General features: G+C 45.0%; 3 protein-coding genes across 3 annotated transcripts; 1 reads left to right on the plus strand and 2 right to left on the minus strand.

Annotated features, from left to right (window-relative positions):
• Positions 1–962: 962 nt before the first annotated feature.
• LOC308075823 (zinc-binding protein A33-like) lies at positions 963–7,852 on the minus strand. Its single transcript, XM_080415795.1, has 6 exons — positions 7,166–7,852; positions 6,355–6,450; positions 4,489–4,722; positions 4,205–4,227; positions 3,801–3,916; positions 963–3,144 (listed from the first exon to the last, which is right to left on the minus strand). The coding sequence occupies exons 1-6, from the start codon at positions 7,712–7,714 to the stop codon at positions 2,582–2,584; spliced, it is 1,581 nt and encodes a 526-aa protein (XP_080271921.1). The 5' UTR covers positions 7,715–7,852; the 3' UTR covers positions 963–2,581.
• Positions 7,853–10,162: 2,310 nt separating this feature from the next.
• On the plus strand, positions 10,163–12,632 carry LOC308075490 (endonuclease domain-containing 1 protein-like). Its single transcript, XM_080415398.1, has 2 exons — positions 10,163–10,458; positions 11,358–12,632. Exons 1-2 carry the CDS (start codon positions 10,171–10,173, stop codon positions 11,979–11,981), a joined length of 912 nt encoding a protein of 303 aa, XP_080271524.1. The 5' UTR covers positions 10,163–10,170; the 3' UTR covers positions 11,982–12,632.
• Positions 12,633–12,895: 263 nt separating this feature from the next.
• Positions 12,896–19,947, minus strand: LOC308076302 (uncharacterized protein). The gene is made up of 5 exons (XM_080416540.1): positions 19,765–19,947; positions 18,806–19,139; positions 17,256–17,530; positions 14,265–14,376; positions 12,896–14,106 (listed from the first exon to the last, which is right to left on the minus strand). The coding sequence occupies exons 2-5, from the start codon at positions 19,107–19,109 to the stop codon at positions 13,082–13,084; spliced, it is 1,716 nt and encodes a 571-aa protein (XP_080272666.1). The 5' UTR covers positions 19,110–19,139; positions 19,765–19,947; the 3' UTR covers positions 12,896–13,081.
• Between the last annotated feature and the right edge of the window lie 273 nt (positions 19,948–20,220).

A 20,220-nucleotide genomic window follows, 5' to 3' on the forward strand; every position in this document is an offset into this window, starting at 1 on the left:
GAGCTTGTAGATCTGCCATTTTAGGACAGTTTTAAACCCATTTAAATCTGAGGCCGCTTCGAAGAACGCCTTCTAAATCCTAACCTAAGTTTTCTGTAAAACTTTTTTATTCAAAAATCTTTAAGATGGGACACAGATGCTGTCCTGGATTAAAAGGTATAACAACGTATAGGTTTAACAGGTCTAAGGGCACGGTCACACCGCACTTTTATTCTACCTATGAGGGCGGATTCTGCCAATGCATTTCAATGGGAATGGAGCGGTTTGCTGCCATTTGCAGATTTCTGAAAAAAACCCCGCTCCATTCCCATTGAAATGCATTGGCAGAGTCTGCCCCCATAGGTAGAATAAAAGTGCGGTGTGACCGTGCCCTTAATGAGTTAAGATATTTATGGGGCTTTTCTGCCTTTATTTGGATAGTTCAGTGGAGAACAACAGATCAAAATAGTAAAATATGGCTAATAAGTTTAGGGATAAGGGGTAAGGCGGCGCAAGATATGTGGTATGCGCCTTGACCACTAGGCGCCATCGGTTTTGGACATACAAGGTTTCTGACTGACAGCAACGAAGTCCTATTCGTTGTTGATCCTGAGTGATGGAGTGATTGAAGGAGAAACTATAGAGGATGGATGACAGAGCAGTAAGGTAGAAGTAAAGAAGGCTTGTGTTACTGGATGCTGTTCAGTCTGTAATAATATCTAATTACAGATGAGGATAGCAGTAGAGAGAGAGAGAGAAGGGCGAGATGTACTAGGTTAATGTATAGGCAGATGACGCAAAGAGATTAAACACACATGGATATTGAATGAGCTTTAGTTGGGTCAGACTAATTCTCATCATTTATTTGTTTGCCACAGAAGTCAAATGCTCAACTTGCTCACTTGGCAGGGTGGAAAGTTATATGGTATAGACTCACTAGGCAAATGCAACAGTCTGCACGGAGGATGGATGAAGAATTTGGATGACTTACAGAAGGTAAATTTAATGTGTCAATTTTTCCAGAAAATACTTGATAAATACACAGCCTAAATGTGCGTGGAGAAGCAGATCAACGCAACAGGTTGTTGGCTTGATCCCTGACACAGCTAGGATGATACATTCCAGCACACAGATGCTGGTGGTTGGAGAGACTACTGGTATCGTGCAATGTTGCTTCAACAATGTGTTGTTTTAGTGCATTTTGTCCGGGATTCTGTTCAAAATAGATAATTTCTCTGAAAAGAAATCCCTAGAAAACCTGCCAGTGATATGAAACATTTCAAATAGACCCAAGAGCCAAAAGGCTAATCCAAAACAAATTAACTAGGCACATGTGTCTTGACCCCCCTCCCCTGCTAAAACAGGAAAACCCTGTGGTTGGTGGCCTAATCCAACATAATCTTGAAACTAATAATTTCCAGAAACCTTTGAATGGGGTAATGAGGCTGTGGGTTGAGTTGATGGGCTTTAACAATAGCTTTGCATGTCCCTCTAGCCTGCTCAGTCATAATGGGGATGCTGTTGAATAGATCAGTGGTTGTGCCAGTTGATTTTAAGTAAACATTGTAGTACCATACTACTCTTTGATAAGATTTGCTGCCCTCTAGTGGAATAAAAAATAACTACTGAGTGTATTCAAATATATCCTCATGTCAAAGGACAAAAGACGTATTTTAAATTTAACAACCAGATAGAGGTAAGCCTTTTGAAAGCATGTGTCCATTGTAAGGTCATATGAATTGTAGCCTATATTTACGATAATCATATTAAGAAATACCAATACAAATTTAATAGGCCCATATGTGTTAGATGTCATTAGTATATCACTATACATTTTAAAAACAGTTTGTTATAGGGTTAGATATGACATTAGATAGGGCTAGATAAGACATGTAATATATGCAAGGTATTTCTCAAAAGAATAAAGAACTAATCCAAATGTTCTAGTAGTATTCCCACCCAATATATAACACATTGCCAACTTATTTGTCCAGTCTTGTTTCTATGTTATCGACCTAAGCACACATATTTTCCAAGCATAGTCATTAGGTCACAGGGTTTAACAGGTTCTCATGTTATCACCATGGCATCCATCTATGTATGGCAGTGGTTTCATGCTTTTGTGTGAATAATAAGAACACTGTGGTGTCATGCCCAATTGAGCTGAGGAGTTTGCGGCAAAGGTGCTCCATAAAGAATGTGAAATGCCATTTTGAAATTGCTGATGAGGAATTAAAGCTGCAATCTGGAACTTAGAAAATGAATACGTTATTTTAACCAATCTGTATGGTAGAGTATGTTAATACAATATAACTAGCAGTGGTTTGAGGTGGTCTCCCTACTCTTACTTTGAAAAATGTAGCCTGGTGACAGGTAGGATACCTACTGGTTGTAGTAGTACAGCCTGAAGCTCATAAGCACAATGTATACCCTGGACAAGCAGGATTTCCCTTTTGACAGACGTTTTGTCTCCCACAGGGAAGACCTGGGTTCACTTCAAATCCTGGCTAGAACATGAAACTTACAGATTGCAGCTTTAAGTTATAATGGTGAACATGACTATGGTGAGTCTCATAGCAGCAGCGTTAATGTGGCAAAGACCTCACAACAGAGGGGGCACTATGACGAGGGGCTCACGGTTGCGTCCGTTTATAATAGGCCAGGGGTTGAAGTACGGGTAAACAGGTTCTTTGAATTTTGCATCGCAGAAGGTGAACAGGTGGTTCATATCCCCGGCATCATAAAACGCCACCTCGCCACTGCCATAGTCCAGGTAGATGCCCACCCTCCTGGGGGGTCTCGGGGGAAACAACAAGCTCTCCTCTGTGTCAGTGCATGCTTCGTATTCACTGGTGCCATCGCCGTTGTCCCGTAGCACCAGTGTCCAGAAACCGTCCTCTGGACAGAGGCTTATTTCCTCTTTCCTGTTGACAGAGGAAGTGGCCACACCCAGACCCCAGGCGGTCTTAGAGCCCACATCCACCTCCCAGTAGTGCCTGCCGGAGGAGAAGGCCTCGAAGCCGAGGACAATGTTGTAGCGGGTGAAGCGCTCAGGGTTGTTGGGCAGGTTGGGCTGGATGTCCCCTACCCGAACGCTGGTGCGACACGGCGAAACCCACAGACGGGGATAGGCTGTGTCCGGGTCAAGGGTCACCTCTGAGATAGCTGGGAAGGAATGATGCAATTGGGGTGTTTTAAATGATATAGATAGATTTTTTGCCAGAATCATACCTGGCATATTAATTTGTGGTGATAGGGTGATATAATCAGATTTGGATCACACCTGGCAGATTAGTTGGTGGTGACAGGGCAGGACCTGCACTATTGATCTCTCTCTCTTTTTTTTTCAAATGTAAGTGCTTTTCATATAAAATATATATATCATATATATAAGACATATAAAGGAATTTAAAGGGAAATTATAATAAAATAATAGCATGAACAAAATAGAGACATTTTAAAAAGTGGCATAAATGAATATAGCAGGTCAAAGTGCCATTACAGTTTTACTTTCTTTTTTTAATTTCTTTATACTCTATCAGCAATAAACATACACTACAAAATCAGTCATATTGTAGTGTAAGAACATTCGTTAAGCCACCAACGTATGGAACAATTCCAGACCTGAGGGTTTCCTAAAACCCATCTTTTGAACAGAGCTTCTAGTATAGCAAGACATCCCCTGAATGTAATTACTAAAATACTGCCAACATTTTTGAATACTTTTTTTGTTGTGAGTGCATGTGTGTGTGTGTGTGTGTGTGTGTGTGTGTGTGTGTGTGTGTGTGTGTGCATATGGGCATACACATGCATGTGTGTACCTGGCTGAAGAATGGAGGCCATCTTTTTCCATGTCCTATACTGTAAAGGTCCTATGTGCTCTCCGGATTGCAGATCCATACTCACCTCTGTAGGGCGCTCAAACAAACTCTCAGCACTATAGGAGGGAGGGAGGGAGGGAGAGAGAGACAGACAGACTGTTCTTTAATTTGTTTTTTACTGATCGGTTTTTAAGATATTTGGCTTTTTCCTAAATAAGAGGTACTGAACAGCTCCTGTTGTTTAGAATGGTGTTGACAGAATCCCAGAATAACGGTAACTAAGCTACTTTGCATTTACAGATGATTGAGTAACTCAATAAGCACTCATTGCAGTCATGCGGGCCCTCGAATCCCAGATGGTTGTTGACCAGATCAGATAAGGATGATTTATTTCCCCTGCTTACCCTCCAATGAAGTCCTTGATTCCCTGGAAGAGAGCAGAATAGAACAGGCACATCACTACAACGTTGATATGGTGGTCACTGCTGAACATTTTTGGCATTCACTCAGTCCACCCTCCCCTCCGCCTGTTGCTTTCTAGTTATTTTGTTTTAACATTTTTCCTACTTTTCTTTTTTGAGTTACTTTTAATGAACTTCTCAACCTCTTGCCATTTAAATACAGTCCCCTACACCCCATCATGTCCTTCTCCCCTGCATGTCTCAATCCTCTTTCTCCGTTCGTTCACCTTTAGCTGTTCCGGGTTCTCCTCTTCTGCAAGTTTGATGCGGAGCAGGTCGGTCGTGTTCTCCAGTTGACTGATTTGCTCTGTGGCCTGGGTGAGGGCCTCCTCCAATTGGTCAAGTCTCTCCTCTTTCTCCTTCTGCAGTTTCTCCTTCACCCTTTCCTCCTCCTGACGAAGAAACTCCCTCAGACGGTCAAACTCCGCACTCACCTGCTCCTCCATGTCTCCTCCATGCTCCTGGCAGGGAGGACACATGTACAGTATTTAAGAACATACACTTTGCCCAGGGTTTCCTTTTTACCTTATCTATTAAACTGTGTAGTTTGCAAACCCATGCCTTTTTCTTATATTTTAACAACTAAATGAAATGTAAAATTCAAAATCACTGTTGCTGCTCCAAACCCATTCACTGGAATTACTGCACAGAAGACTCTCGTGGTTGGGGAAAACTAGCTGTTATATGAAAACCTCAACATATTGGATTGTCTAGAAGCTCACACAGAATCATTTTAACCACTTGAACCATAGTGTCCCTATTCTTGGGTGAAAATTTGGCAAAAAAAGCTGATCTACAAGCGCACAGCGCATCGCAATGCTATTTCTGGCAAACATATTTAGTGTAGAGCAAAAATGGGAGGGGGTCTAGGTCAACTAACAGGGTTGACCTAGAGCTTTTAACATATATGCATCATGATAGGTATGCTGTCATGCTGCATTTCATCCCCCCCCACCACACATACACACACACACAGTCATGCTTTTCAACATTCTAGTGTGGGCAGAGAGTTGCCCAACATCCTCTCAACCTAGTTCACTCTCACATCCTGCCAATGACAAACAGAGAACTGAAAGACTGAGAGTTTGCACATAACTGTACATTTACAGAGAGCTGCATACGATAGGAAGGAAGAAAGACTTTTGTTTGTTAAGCAAAGCTCAGCGTCTGTAGCAGCAAGACCACACTGTCTTGAATAATTAGTAATTTTCTTGAAACACACACACACACACACACACACACACACACACACACACTTGTTTTGTTACGACTGACTACATCAATTCCCTAACCAAAACTCTTAACCTTGAAACCTCATCGTTAAATGCCTAAACTAAAAGCTAAACTTAACCTAACCTAACCTATGCTTCTAACCCTAAACCTAAGGTCTACTCTCAGTACTCTGTAATTAACTCTGTAATGACTCCTTGAAAGGTGAGGAGCTGCAAGTCTTCATTTTCTGGCTGAACTACTTCATAATAATTCCTGAAGTTCCAGTTTTGTGAGGACAAAGCAAGCTAGAACATACATACACTTTGTGTAAAATAATAGCAGGCTGCAGTAGTAGTGAAAAAAGCAAACAGGCCTAAATTCTGTCACCAACAGCTCTTATCTCCTATCCTGCTCATATCTCGGTTAGGGTGTGTAACACAACCAACCCCTTAGTTGTTGGCTTATTCTATATATAAACGAGTGAGTGAAAACATACCATAAATGTTAACATGCATGCCATAATATAACTGTATATTGGTGAGTGCATGATAGGGATGTGCATGACACTGTAATGACAGATGACTTATGTTGTAACACAATGAGTCATCCACCAGTCTTTTAGAAGGTGGGAAAATACAACTGAATGATATGTCATGCCAGTCATTCTGGTTTGACCTAGCAGATACCAGACACATTACAGACAGAGTACACAGTACCTGTAGTGTTGTTTGTTTTGGATTTTGAAATGGGCTTTTAATATATCCTCTTTCACAATACAACATAGAATCACTCACACACACACACACACACACACACACACACACACACACACACACACACACACACACACACACACACACACACACACACACACACAATACCTTAATAAAGAGGATCTTTTCATTGGTCTGGCGTTGAAATAGCGAAGCTTCTTCCGTCTGTAGCTGGACACTTTCAAGAGCAACAGCCAACTTATCCTGTGACAAAAGAAATAGGTCAATTGCACAGCAGTGCCAGTGGTCTAGGTCTAACAGGAAATATTAGTGTCACTGTAAACCACATTAACTGAATGAGTTGATTCGATTGGTGCTTGCTTAGTAAGAGAAAACATCGACCACGTTTAATGGGAGACACATGATTCATTCACAAACTTCACCAACTGAACCATCCAACCCAATACAACAGAAATAAACAAACGAGATCAGGCTGGTCTGTAAAAAAAGAAAAAGAAAACGCACGCGATTGTGATTTGGGTCACCAAACATTGATGGACAACTGAAAGGTTAAAAGGTTAGGGGGGAAAGCGTTAACACTGGTCCGCTGAATTCCCCAAGTGCTCAGTGTTGCTGATTTTAAAATAACTGCCGCGTCACGGGATCCTCGCAGTGAAAGACCCGTTTGTCCCATCTTTGGGGCTGATTCAAACCCTAACCTCCAACCAAATCACTCAGATATATTTTTTGCTATATTTAGGGTGCTGAATTTAAACCCTATGAACGTTGGGCCACACCTGAGGCACATACATATCCATCTCCATAACGCTCCATAACACACAAGGTACAGTAGCATACCTGACAAGATCACTTTGAGGTATACTAATACTAGCCATGGATCACAAGACAGTCATCATGTATCAGGGCTATCCTAATACCAAATAGGAATACTTCTGGAGGAGAGCCCCGGGTCCAATACCTTGTAATTCTCAAACGCCTCGTTTATTGGAATGACATTGTGCGTCTTGTGGTCGCGGGACATCCCGCACACCAGACAGATGGCGATCTGATCGTCCTCGCAATACAACTTCAACTTCTCCTCGTGTTCCTCGCACATATCCGCCGTTTCCATGGCATTCAGACGCGGCCAATAACCGACAGAAGAGGCGACGCTGCTCATACTGGAGCCCGGTTCGCGGTCCTGGTTCAGGTCGGGTTCTTCTTGTTCTGGCGAACACTCCGGGTCTCCGGGTGGTCTGGTCACCGCGTCCTCCATGGCCCGGCCTCTCCTCACACTGTCCACGACGTTACACAGCAGCGAGTTGGGTCGCAGCTTCGGGGCGCATGACTTCCTGCACTGCGGGCACGTCGTCGGCAGCTCGTCGGCCTTCACCTCCCAGCACTGGGTGATGCAGACACGACAGAAGTGATGGCCGCACTCGAGGATCACCGGCTCGCGGAACAACTCCAAACACACGGGGCAAGTCAGCTCGGAGTGCAGCTCTTCCAGCGCGCTAGCTTCTGCCATTCTTCTCAGCCTGCCTCATTATGAACGGAGGTCTATTCTAGCCGCTTGAGGGGGAAAGTTTGCGCTGTCTAAAAAGTCCCGGCCCGGGTCTACATACACCCCGGTGCAGCTGGGGAGGGAGGGTGTGGTTTGACAGCACAGCAGACTCTTCACTTCACGGAAGAAGACGGAGGCATGCGCCAACATGCGCCAACAGGCTCGGCGCAGCATTAAGGCGCACGTACTCGAGGGCTGTCGCGCACTGCGCTGAGAGAGAGGAGAGAGCAGTCTTTCTAAGTCTGGTCCCATTGTTGAAAACAGAAGACCACTAGCCCCTGCCTAACTATTATAAAAAAATATATATGGGGTAATTGTGTATGTATTCTCATACTTTAAATGAGCTCTGAAACATGCCTGTCATATCATGACAGTCATGGATGAACTAACTTCAACCTGGTGTTTGCACTTTCTACAACTCATCTATAAACGTTCAGATGTCAAATATAAAGTGCTTACCCTATGGCCACGGATGTTAAAATTGTGTACGGGCCTCAGAAGTACCCGTATCTTCCGTATTGTACATTAAAACGCATTTTAATCCGATCGGTGCTCCGTATTTCCTCCATAATACTATGCTTTCAACTACGTGACCCTATCGGTTGGGAGGTGTCCTGCACTCTGATACATCATAACTCTATGAGAAAATGGCCACCGATCGGATTAAAATGCTTTTTATTGAATAATACGGAAGATACGGGTACTTCTGAGGGCCCGTACATAATTGTAACATATGTGGCCATGGGGTAAGTGCTTTATATTTGAAAATGGAGAAAGTGAAACACCAGGTTGACGTTCATCCATGACGGTCGTGAGTGACAGACGACCGTCGTGTGATCCATGGGTAAGTTTAAATATAACTGCACTTAGTTCAGTGATGTAGACCTACGATCGTTTTTTCAGTTTAAACCTTTCTTTTTCCCAATGTAGTTCACTCTGGGGAAGAAAGGAAAACGAAAACAAGAGCCAGGTTACAGGAATGTACTCGAAGTGAACTCCCTGCAGACTGTTCAGGAAGACTCAGCTGTCTCAGCATGAGGTCCTTAGAAGGAGATGGGAAACTGGCTCACTAACTCACTTGCACAGTGCATCTCTTTGGATTGGAAAATGAAAGTAGGCCTATACTTATTGCACAGTCACCTACAGGTCACAGATTGTTTGACTCGCTGTCCAACCAGTTTCTATAGAATAGTTGATAGGCAGACTGTCATAAGTGTAATTTCTCTGATGACTGAAGATGGGTGATGATGACTGTACTGACAAGGCAATTGAAATGTGTCTTTTTGCATATATCCCTCGTAGTTACACATACACACAGTCCCTCTCCACGTGTATTTCATCAGAGATGTCAGAACGGAGGGTCACAAGCAGTGCAGAACCCCTGGAGAGGTTTAGGGGGTTCAGTGCCTTGCTCCAGGGCACTTGGGCAAAGATGACGGGCATCTCATAGATATAGCCACCCTCCAGTCACCAGCTCACAGTTGATACACCTCTGGGGATTGAACCACAGACCTTTCCGTTTCTGGCCGGCCTCTTTACCTCTAGGGCCAGGTCATCCTGCCTCCCCAGGCTCACCAGGTGGTCATGTTAATCTTATTGTGTAAATAAAAGCACCAATAGTCATCCCCACATTACCATCACGATATTGATATTGTGTTTTTTTACTAATGTGATATGAGGGCGACCTGATGGCTGAGTGGTTAGGCCGAGATGTGGACTACATGGGCTCTAATGCTTTACAGCGAGTCCCTGGTTTGATTCCCAGCCGGCTGGACCATTTGTTGCATGTCTCTCCCCTGCTCTCTCTGTGTGTTTCCTGTCTCTATCAAATAAAGGCTTAAATAATTCCACCCAAAAATATATGATATGATGATGATATTGGATTTTGTCCAATTATTGTTCAGATCAAGACTTCAGTGTATTCCTGGCCCCAAGTTTGTTTAGAATGTACATCAGTGACAGCCCGCTGTGAAAATGTATGTATAAACATTTTGAAAGTATGGGAATACACAGAGATGGAGTCTCCCTCAAAATAGCTGACTAGCAAAATAACAATAACTGTTTCCCAGAAAACAGCCAGGCTGGGAAATGTTGTAATTTAGTAATTTATTTGTACGCAGCAGAAGAAGGGGTGGTGAGTGATGGTGTCGTTAGTTGTAACCGCCTCCCACAGAGCTTCTGGGATAAAAGAGTGTGGGATGTCTATGATCTAAAGGCACACTAGACAACTGATAGCGGCTCATATAACCAGCTTGGAAGGGAAGTTCTTGAGGAAGGTAGATTTGTTTGAACTCTGACTAGACAGTGGCCAGTTATACAGTTCTGCTGAAAGGCATCTCTTTGTGTCTTTCTTTCTGAGATCACCTAGATACAGTACTATCTGTCAGTTTCTCTATAGTGCTAAAATGGTCCCAAGGGAGATGCTGCGGTTCCCCAAAGGAGGTATTTTGCTTCTACTTACCTGCCTTGGTGGCTTGGTCCTGGGAGAGGTTGGAGAATTCTCTGCCTGCCCCCAATTCTTCTACAAGAGCACTCCACCAAAGGGCCTCAATACAAGGTGTTATCAGCCCATATGCCAGCAGTACGAGAACCAGTATCGCTTTGCCAGCCTGTATGACCGGCTGCATCGCACGTCATTGTACTCTGCTTACCTACTCACCCCCCCAGCAGGAAAACGACCTACCAACAAGTGGAAGTTTGAACCACAGGTAAGGAGAGAAACGTGACAGTGATGGCTATGTATTTATTGTGTGTGGGAGGGGGGGCTTCTTAATGCTTGCGCTACAGTATATTCTATTGAGTAGAATATGTACCATTACACAGTCAAATCCGTGTGAGTGTGTTAACTCTAAATTCTAAATTAGCACTTTGTAGTATCTTTGTATACTGTAATCATTCTAAAATAAATAGTGGTCTGGCAGGGGAAAAAGTGGATCAACAGCTCCTTGGAGGATAACAGCATCTTCCTCAAGATACACGTGCTAGTGTGCTACAATACCAGCATCAAACAGTAGCTGTAGCAGAGTTTATGGTGCACAAACGCTTGTCTCTCACCAAACTCACTATTTGTGGAAGTATTACGCTCACAGAACCGTCACAACCTAATGAACTTCTCACTTTAATGTTGTGCAACAGGTTTTTGTTTATGTAAAGGCATTGGAAATATCTCTCTATATATAACATGTTAGATAGACAGCTCTATGAAACATGTTGGTATTTGGGCTTCAAGAAGAAGAAAATGTAAGGGGAAAGAGTGGAAAAAAATGCATGAGACCAAGACGAAGTTTCTTTCAAATATAAGTGTTTGCATGGTCAAATGGATTAATTAAATATGTAGATTGCCCATTTTGTGGATCAGACAGGCATTCAGGCCTTTCAATAAATACTGTAAAACATGGAGAATGTCACACTCATCTTTGATCAAATGAGATAAGAAAGAAAGGAAACTAGTAGGCCTACTACATAACCTGTGCTTTCAGTTTCCCTTTCCAAAATACACAACTGTATTAATTACTCAACCACCCAGTATAACCCAGTTATCTCACCACAAAAAAAAACCACTGCAATGTCAGCCTTACCATCCCCCTCTGTCTCTTACCGTTTTAAGCTGGCGTATTCCCATGCTAGCCCAGAGATGCAGCGCTTCCCTCGCCGTGGCCCCGTCAGCCAGAATGTGATTGAGAGCCAGGCAGTGCTTCAGGACTACACCAATTCCACCTACACCAAGGGCCACCTCAACCCCAGCTTGCACCACGAGAACAAAGATGACCGCCGGGCCACCTTCACCCTGACCAACACCGTCCCTCAGCGCTCTGGCTCCAACTCTGGCCCCTGGGCCGCGCTGGAGTCTGAGGTGAGCACCAGGCTGGAAGCCTTCTGTACAGGGCCTGCATACGTGATCACCGGGACACTGCCATACCTCTCTGGGGAACGTTGGATCAAAAACCGCGTGGCAGTGCCTGAATACTTATGGTCCGCCTACTGCTGCCCAGCTTACAATGCCAGCCTGCCTGAATCTTTGCGTCGATATTTCCCCTCATATGCCGCAGTGGGGAGAAATGACTGCGACAGCGGAGAGGAGATTGTGCCCGTGGATCCAAAAGCGAAGGCCTCTGTGCGTGGGTATGATGTGAGGCGGATGGCCTTGGAGACCCTGGAGGAGATCCTGCAGGAAAGGCAGGCAGTGGCCGCCAGTCTCTTTCATGGGCAGTGTCAGCAACATGGTGGCTAAGCATCACCAGATGTTAGAAACCAACATTAATGAGTTGACCATCACACATTTCTTTCTCAGTATTAATGTTTTTATTCTGCAATTAAAACGCACCCTGCGGTCCACTCTATTGACCATATTCCCACACTGGCCATTTTCTTCTTCTGTCATTTGACATAAGAGCCATGTGAATATGGTCAACAGTCTACCTAGTGAGCCTTATAGAAATAAGTCGGAGAATAAACATGCTAAGCCCAAATGCCAGCAGATTCCTCGTTAAGCACAAAACCCCTTTTTGCTCACCTCTTCCATACAACAAATTGATTTAAATGTTCTGCCTCATGGTCAAGAAAATGTTTTTTTGTTTCTTTTTATGTAAACAAAGTCAGTTGGTGGCCTAATCAGTTAGTGCGACTCCTGAATTGACTGCCAGTGATAAAAGCCTATTAAAAAAATATTAAAGGAATCAATAGCTCATTTCTGTTTATTTCTCATTGTCATGAGCAAATACAATCGTACAAAATCCATGGTGATACTATCAGAAAAACCAAGGCCATCATGAATTAGACATGAAAATTATTCATACAAAGATATTTCTGAGAAACATAAATATACATACAAGAACTTTCTATATACAAGGACAACACCTGCAATCAAAATGGCTGAACATCTGGCATCTATTTAGGAAATGCCATGTACAAATGACTTCCAGTCACCTTTGGACATTTAATTTACTGAAGAGATAGATATATATATATATATATATATATATATATATATATATATATATATATATATATATATATATATATATATATATATATATATATATATATATATATATATATATACATATATATATACATATATCATATATATATATATCATATATATATCATATATATATATATATATATATAAAAATGGTCAACAGATTTTTCCCCTCATCCAATTGAGGGCAGTATAAAGGGCAAGTCCATATCCCTTACATACTAATAACCGTTTAAACATTCTTCTAAATCTTCTTTGCAAAAAGGGTGCAAATGAGGCAATATTCGTCCAAATTCCACCGAGGTGAAATCATTCTTAATTGTGACTGGAGTGCCATCAATGTGTGCCTCTCATGAAATGTTATAAAAGCACTGGTGGTTTTTCAGCTGCTCTGGTTCGTTAAAGCTCTTCCCACACTGGGAGCACTGGTTGGCTGCCTTCTCACCGCTGTGGATGAGCTGATGTCTCTTTAGGTATTCCACACGGCTGAACCGCTTCCCGCATGCCTCGCACCCATATGGACGCTCGCCCGTGTGGATCCGCTGGTGCCGTTCCAAGTTGCCTAGACGACTGAAGCTGCGGCCACACTGTGGGCACCGGTGAGGCCTCTCACCTGTGTGCACCAGTTGATGCCGTTCCAGCGAGCGTGAATGTGTGAAGCGCTTCCCGCAGAGCTCACAGCAGTGCGGCCGTTCGGCGGCACAGGCGCACTCGTGGTTCTTGAGGGCCCAGGCATGGCTGAAGGAGTTTCCGCAGGAGGCGCAGGGGAAAGGAGTGTCTTCTGCCCCACTGCCCTGTAAATGGGCGCCCCCTAGGGGACAAGGATGTTCATCCAGCTCAGCCTCTGAGACAAAGCCTCCTCCACACTGGGGGCAAAAGTGCAGCAGGTCTCCACATCCCTCCTCCTCCCCCCCGCTGTCGCCCACACTCCCTGGGGCTGAAAGATGTGGTAGGTCCTCTGAACATCCCTCATCCAAAACACCATCTTCAGACTTCATCTTAGACCAGCCTGATCTCAGCTCCCCTCCAAGCCTCGACCCATCCTTCATTCTGTCTTGCTCGTCTAGCAAGTCTTCTCTCTCCAGGGTAGGGGGCTGTGGGTCCAGCTCCCCATCCTGCTCTAGCCCGTCTAGGCCAATGTACTTGGGCGCTAGGCTGCTCTCACTGCCTGGCATTATGTTGGGGTCTGGGGTAACCGGATTGGAGACTCTCATTGCAGCTTGTTCACGCCCCCTCTCTGCCCTCAGCGCTGTCTCCAGCCCTCTCAGCTCCTCCACGCTCATGCCACCCTCTGACGGCTCGGTTGAGTCCATCTCCCACTCCTCTTCGTCTCCTTCATCTGGATGCAGAGCCGGAGGAAGATCTGACAGGTCTCCTGAGAGAAACAGTGATAGAGAGTGGCATGGGAAGAGAAATAAATACAGTAGCATGAGTGATCATTCCACTTGTTGTTGACCAAGGACTCCTTGAACATTTCACAAAATACTCCCACACAGATCCCCTATAGAGGTGACCGAGTTCTCTTCTCATTACCTTCACTGTGGGCTCTGGAGCTGCTGTGAATGTTCTGCGTTGGGGGGTCCATCTTCAAAGCCTCCTTGATTAGCCGGAGAGAAGCAGGCTGGTAGCCCTCTAGTTGAGGAAACTGCATACGGAATCAGAGTTACAGAATAACACTGTGGTCAAACACTGTAGCAGCAATGGGTCTCATTCACATAACTTTTGTCAACACTGTAAAATGCATGCAGACTTAAGGATCATGGACAAATAAGCCATGGCAGACCCCAATAAAAAAATATTTTAAACTGATTTATTGTCATGCGTGACTGAAAGAACACAACTGCCTATGAAGTGCAAATAGTGGAGTGATAGGAACAGGAAGGAAAAAAGCATGGCAAGAAATTACTAAAACGCTCAACGCTGTGATAGCAGAAAAGCACACCATTGAAGTAAAACATTTATGGTTTGACTTAAAAGTATCATGCAAAGTAGGTACAGTTAATTATCATATACAGGGCAGGGCAGGACACTGGAGATGAAAAGAAAAAAAGTGCAATAATGAGACTGCACTGTCTGATGTCAATTATAGTAAAATACATATAAATATTTCGGTATAAATATAACTGATGTCATGTCTAAGCCTAAATAGGAATGTATATACTATATACATTATTTTATTTGCATTTCAAAGTAGCTCTGCAATGTCCAAGTACATAAGCTTTTTGAGCTCTAAAGTGAGCCATCTCCAGGCTTGACTATTGCAACTCCCTCCTTTGTCTACCTGCATGTTCACTTGAAACCACTAAAACTGAGCACCCCTGGTCTCCAACCTCTCAAACGTTTCACGTCTACCTCCTTCTGAGTTCCCTTCACTGGCTTCCAGTTGCTGCCCGCAACCAATCCAAAACACTGGTCAAGCGGATGGCACCCCCTTTTCTTCAGGATACCCCTGCACCCCTTCCCACTCACATGGGACATCTGTCCCTCCAACATGACAAATGTCCTAGACTCCTCCCCCCAGTTAGGACTGCAGCCTCCCCACTTTTCCACTGCAGTCTTAAAACTAACCTCAACCCACTAGTCTTATGTTGTATCCTATCCTTTATGGTTGCTTGGATAGATGCTAGGTATACTATGCTGTTGTATGTTGGCTTCTTGGTCTCATATGCTTTATCATCACTGTTGGGCAGAAACCTGGTATCTCCACATTTCAGCATTTAAACTTTTTTCACACAAGTAGCAAAACTAGCCCATTTCTTCTGCTATTGAAAAAACAAGTATTATCAAGAGCTTGTGACTAAATAATAACTGCATTACCATTGGCCCACAGGTTCTTTTTTACCTTTCCTGAAAAATAACACTCTTGGACAGTGATATGTTATATAGATAGAAATACAGTATACGGCTTGATTGTCCACAAATGCTGAGAATGCTATTTAGATAGCATGTTTTTTAGACAGATGCCATTTGCCGTTTACATGGTATCTGAGTTACTTCGTAGCACTTAACTGTTTTCTTTAGTCTCCATTTACTTGACCATTTACTCTGTAGTTTGGTGACTAGTGTTCATGCCATTTACTCAGAACTTTCACTTTATCAGTTGATAAAGTATCTGCTAAATGACTAAATTTGAAATTTTCTATGCCAGAGTGAGTGCTGCACACATGGTGCTGGTTATAACCATAAGCCTAATGCGAACAGTGCATACCGCAAACTGTACTCACACTGGCGTGTGAGAACGCCTCTCCCACTGCCTATGCCGGCAACTTAAGTTACGTTAATTAGTCTCCCAACAATGTAACGTATTCATGTCTGAGTGTGGCTTTCGGTATACAAGTATGTATTTGCAATATTTTGTTAATGGAGGTTTGGCACTAATTGCCTTTACACAAAGAATAATTCATTTCTAATTAGCCATATCAGCGTTTTGACTTTTTAAAGCAAGCTTTACAATCAACTCTGATCGTATGCACCTTTCAGGAATGGGACCCAATGAGTGGAAGTAATGTCACACTCACAGACACTTAAGATAATTTATAAACGACACACCTGAGGGTGAAGCTAGTAAGCTCCTCACACTGAACCAAATCAAACCACTGTTACATTATGTTTAAACAAGTAAGACGCGCGAACGCGGGAAGCGAACACAGCCCTATTACTTTTTTTGTCTTTTTTTAATGGTTATGTTGTGTATTTACGGACTTGTAATCCGTGTTATTTCACCGTGATGGGGAGAGCGTAGAGAGAAAGTCACGTGACTGCCTCCGCCTCGTATGGTTCTCCTATGCACAGAGTTTCGGAGTTCCTAGTCATCTATGCACGGAATTGGCGTTTGGCCATCCGTGCTATTTCACCGTGTTTGGGGGGCGATCGGGTTGGTTTCATAGTAAGCTCCACTCTGAGATGAGAGAGCGAGTCACATGGGGGCGCGGCTGCACACAGGCAGTGCACACAGAGCCTCACACAGAGCCACGCACACACACACAACCCGAGCACGGTTTCATAGTAAGCTCCACTTGGGCGGAGGCGCGTTTCGCTCGCCTCCTTCCGCGTTCGCAAACAGACAGTTCTTTTACAGCCTTTTTTTCACCGTCAAAGCACACCTCCGCAATGGCTCCCAATGATGTTTTCTGCATGCTTTGAATATTCAAAAGACAGGTGAAGGCACGTAAACGTGCCCTACGATTGGGTCACATGGATGAAACAGCAAAGAGCTTTTCACCTCTACCAGTTGTATTCCTGCCTAAAAGCTTCCCGTACTTGAGGTATGGAGTGCCCTATTCAATGGGTGCCTCTGGCAGCTAAATATCAAATCAATACGTTTCCCTTTGCCCACCACATCGCTGCAGTGATTCAGTAACTGAAAAACACCAGTGAAACTCTCATTCCTTGTATTAGTCTTGCTTTCACTCCATACAGCCTTTCTCCAAATGGAGCTGCCAAGCGGGCAGAGATGCTGTGCCACATTCTCCTGCTTCTGCTACTCCTCCTCCTCCTCAGAAAGAGAGAGCCTGTCTCCCTCACCTCCTCTTTGATGTCAGCCGTTTCCTCCCCCTCTCCGCCAAGGCTGCCCTCCCCTTCCTCGTCCTCATCCTCCATCCCTCCCTCTTCCTCTTCATCCCCGGGGAACTGGATGAGGTACATCTCCCTGGCCTCCTTCCCTCCTCCTCCACCTCCTCCTGCTCCGGCAACCAGACCCACAGCTCCTCCCACACCTCCCTCACCATCTCCTTCCTCCCACACACCTCCAGGCCAGCCCTTGCCATAGGCTGCCGCCGGGCTCTGCTTCTGCTTGCCTCCTGTGGAGAAGGAGAGGAGTGAAGGGAATAGAAAAGAGGAGAAGGGAGGAGAAGTACAAGGGAGGGAGAGCAAGATGGCAGGAAGGAGAGAGAAAGAATGAGATATGAGGGGGAGGGAAAGGCACAGAGGGTGGAATGGGAGAGAACGAGAGAAGTGTGAGGAGATGTGGAAGGGAGGTGCAGGAGACAGAGAGATGAAGGAGAGAAGAGGGCGGAGAGGTAGTAGAGGAGGGGGTGGAGGAGAGAAGGCAAGAAGTGGGAGGAGAGGTGTTGGGGGAAGGGAGAGAGAAAAAAGGGAGGGAGGGGGAACATGATGAACGAGTGAGGAGAGAAAGGGGTGGAGAAGGACAGTCCAGAGAGCAGGAGAGAGGGAAGGAGAGGAGAACACGTGACAGAGGAGAGAGAAGAGATAGAGAGCGGGAGAGAGAAGTGGAGCCAGGATGATAGAGGAGAGAAGAGGAGGACGTGTTGAAGGAGAATCAAGTGAGGGAAAGAGACGACAGTGAGAGAGAGGGAGATGGAGAGAGAGGGTGAGCGAGAGTATAAGTGGAGGTGGAGAGGGAGTGTGTAATTATGGAGGGAGGGTGGGTGGGTGGTGGGGGGGGCGGAGAGGAGTGGAGGGGGGGACGGGGTACAGCGTGATGAAGGAGAGAAGAGAGCAGCGGTGGAGGAGGTGGGGGCAGGGAGAAAGGAAGGATATGGAGAGAGCGTGAAGGAGAGAGGAGCGGGAAGGGGAGGAGGTGGAGTTAGACAGGAACAGAGCAGGAGAGAGAAGTGGAGGAGGTGGGGGTGGGGAGAGGAGTGCAGAGGAGGGAGGGAGAGAGACCGTGCAAAAAGCACAGGAGTGGGAGGGACAGAATGCAGTGGAGAGAGAGAGGAGAGGGGGAGGTGAAGGACAGAGGGAGCGAGCATGAAGAGGAGGCGGGGGAGGAAGGGAGAGAGGAGGGAGGGAGGGAGGGAGGGAGGGAGAGAGATCAGCTCTTGCCAGATGGTTTCCAACAAAACAAGTGTGTCTGTCTTCACGTAATCACTGTCTGCAATACATTGTTATAACCCCCTATCACACGTTTCAAAAACAGCAAATAGTGAACATATAATGCACACACATTTCCGTTTGTACTAAATAAAGATGCTTCTTGTAGGGCAGAATTTGCATGTACAGGCAGTTCCACTCATCATCAGTCAAGCAAGCCAAAAGGTGAAATATACCATTGTGTTAGCTCTAGAGGCAGTCATCCGCATACATACAGCACGCACAAGGTGACAAATACTTACGAGGCCCTTCAACTTTTTGCTTTTTCCGCCCTCCGACTCGTCCGTCCTCGTTGGCAGCGAGCCCGGCGTTCCGGCGGGTCGCAGCCCACCCCATGCCATACTTGCGTTCGCTCCTCAGCTTGTTCTCGGTCAACCTCAGCCGGAGCTTTATGGTCTCGTTCTCCTTCCTGTTGAGTGACAGCTCCACGAGGTAGTCGTTGACCGTCTCCTGGAAGAGTTTGGTAATCTCACAGACCGAGGCTCGGATGAGGCTGTCCATGACAGCTGTCAGATGGGTCTCAAACGAGGTGACAGATTCCTCCATGATGATGGGCCACGGACTGGAACAGTTCAACTGTAATACAAAATTGTCATGTCACATTATGTGTGTGTTGTTCTTTTTTTTCTTTGGGGGGGGGGGGGGGGGGGTTTAATGCCTTTTAATGATAGGAGATAGGACAGTAGGTTGACAGGAAATGGGGAGAGAGAGAGAGATGGGGAGTGACATGCAGCAAAGGGCGTCGGGATCGGGACTCGAACCCGCGGCGCGCTGTCAGGCTACTTTGGTGCCTTTACGCCAGCGGTCCGGGACATAGCTTTTAGTTTTAATATAGCTGTCAGTAGAAAAAAAAAACATCTCAGTTGACGCATTTAAGATCCTTCAAATGACAACCAGGCTAGTTAAGTATATGAGTGCTCAATAAACCAATTTGCGCCAGTTTCCTCGCAATTACCAAGTTAATGACAATACAGGAGCTGGCTGGCGTCCTGTTACTGTACCGTTATGTAAAGTGTAATAACCCAGTGGCGTGCTACGTCACGTTAGCCTGCTAGTTAACTTGCTGACTCCTAACATCCAGACTGAAGGAGTGAAGGAGAACCAAACCTCCCCTCCGGGTCCGCAACGTTAGTACTAATGTTGGAAAGTAGTGGTGCTGCTAGCAGAACGGCTAATTTAAGCTACAGACTACAGTACGTACCCGTTTGTTATGCTGACACCAAGAGGAGCTCTGGAAGTCAAACGGCGCGATGGCGATGTATCCCAAAGATCATCGATATGTCCGGGTCGTTGCTGATGATGATAAAGCAAAAGTAGGCGAAGTGGGTGAAAGATCAGAGAAAACATCCAACTTGTGTCCGAACGGCTGCTGTTCTGTTTTCCTCCTCCTCCTTCTGCCTCTACACAGCGCGATGATGCTCAGTGTTGCCAGGTTTAGCGATTAAAACAAGCCCAAAAGAAGCCCTTCACCCTCTTTAAACATATACATTGGCTATGGCGACGCGTTGTGAGCTTGTAGATCTGCTATTTTCAATAACAAAAAAATCTTGAAGAAAAATGGAACAATTTGGAATATATTTTTGAAACATTTAAAAAAACACAAATCTATCCCACTCCCTGGCATAACATAGTTTCAGATGGGGGATCCGCAGACTAA

The sequence above is a fragment of the Gymnoscopelus braueri genome (genome assembly GCF_963280865.1).
Source record: "Gymnoscopelus braueri genome assembly, chromosome: 20".
NCBI classification, from domain to species: Eukaryota; Metazoa; Chordata; class Actinopteri; order Myctophiformes; family Myctophidae; genus Gymnoscopelus; species Gymnoscopelus braueri.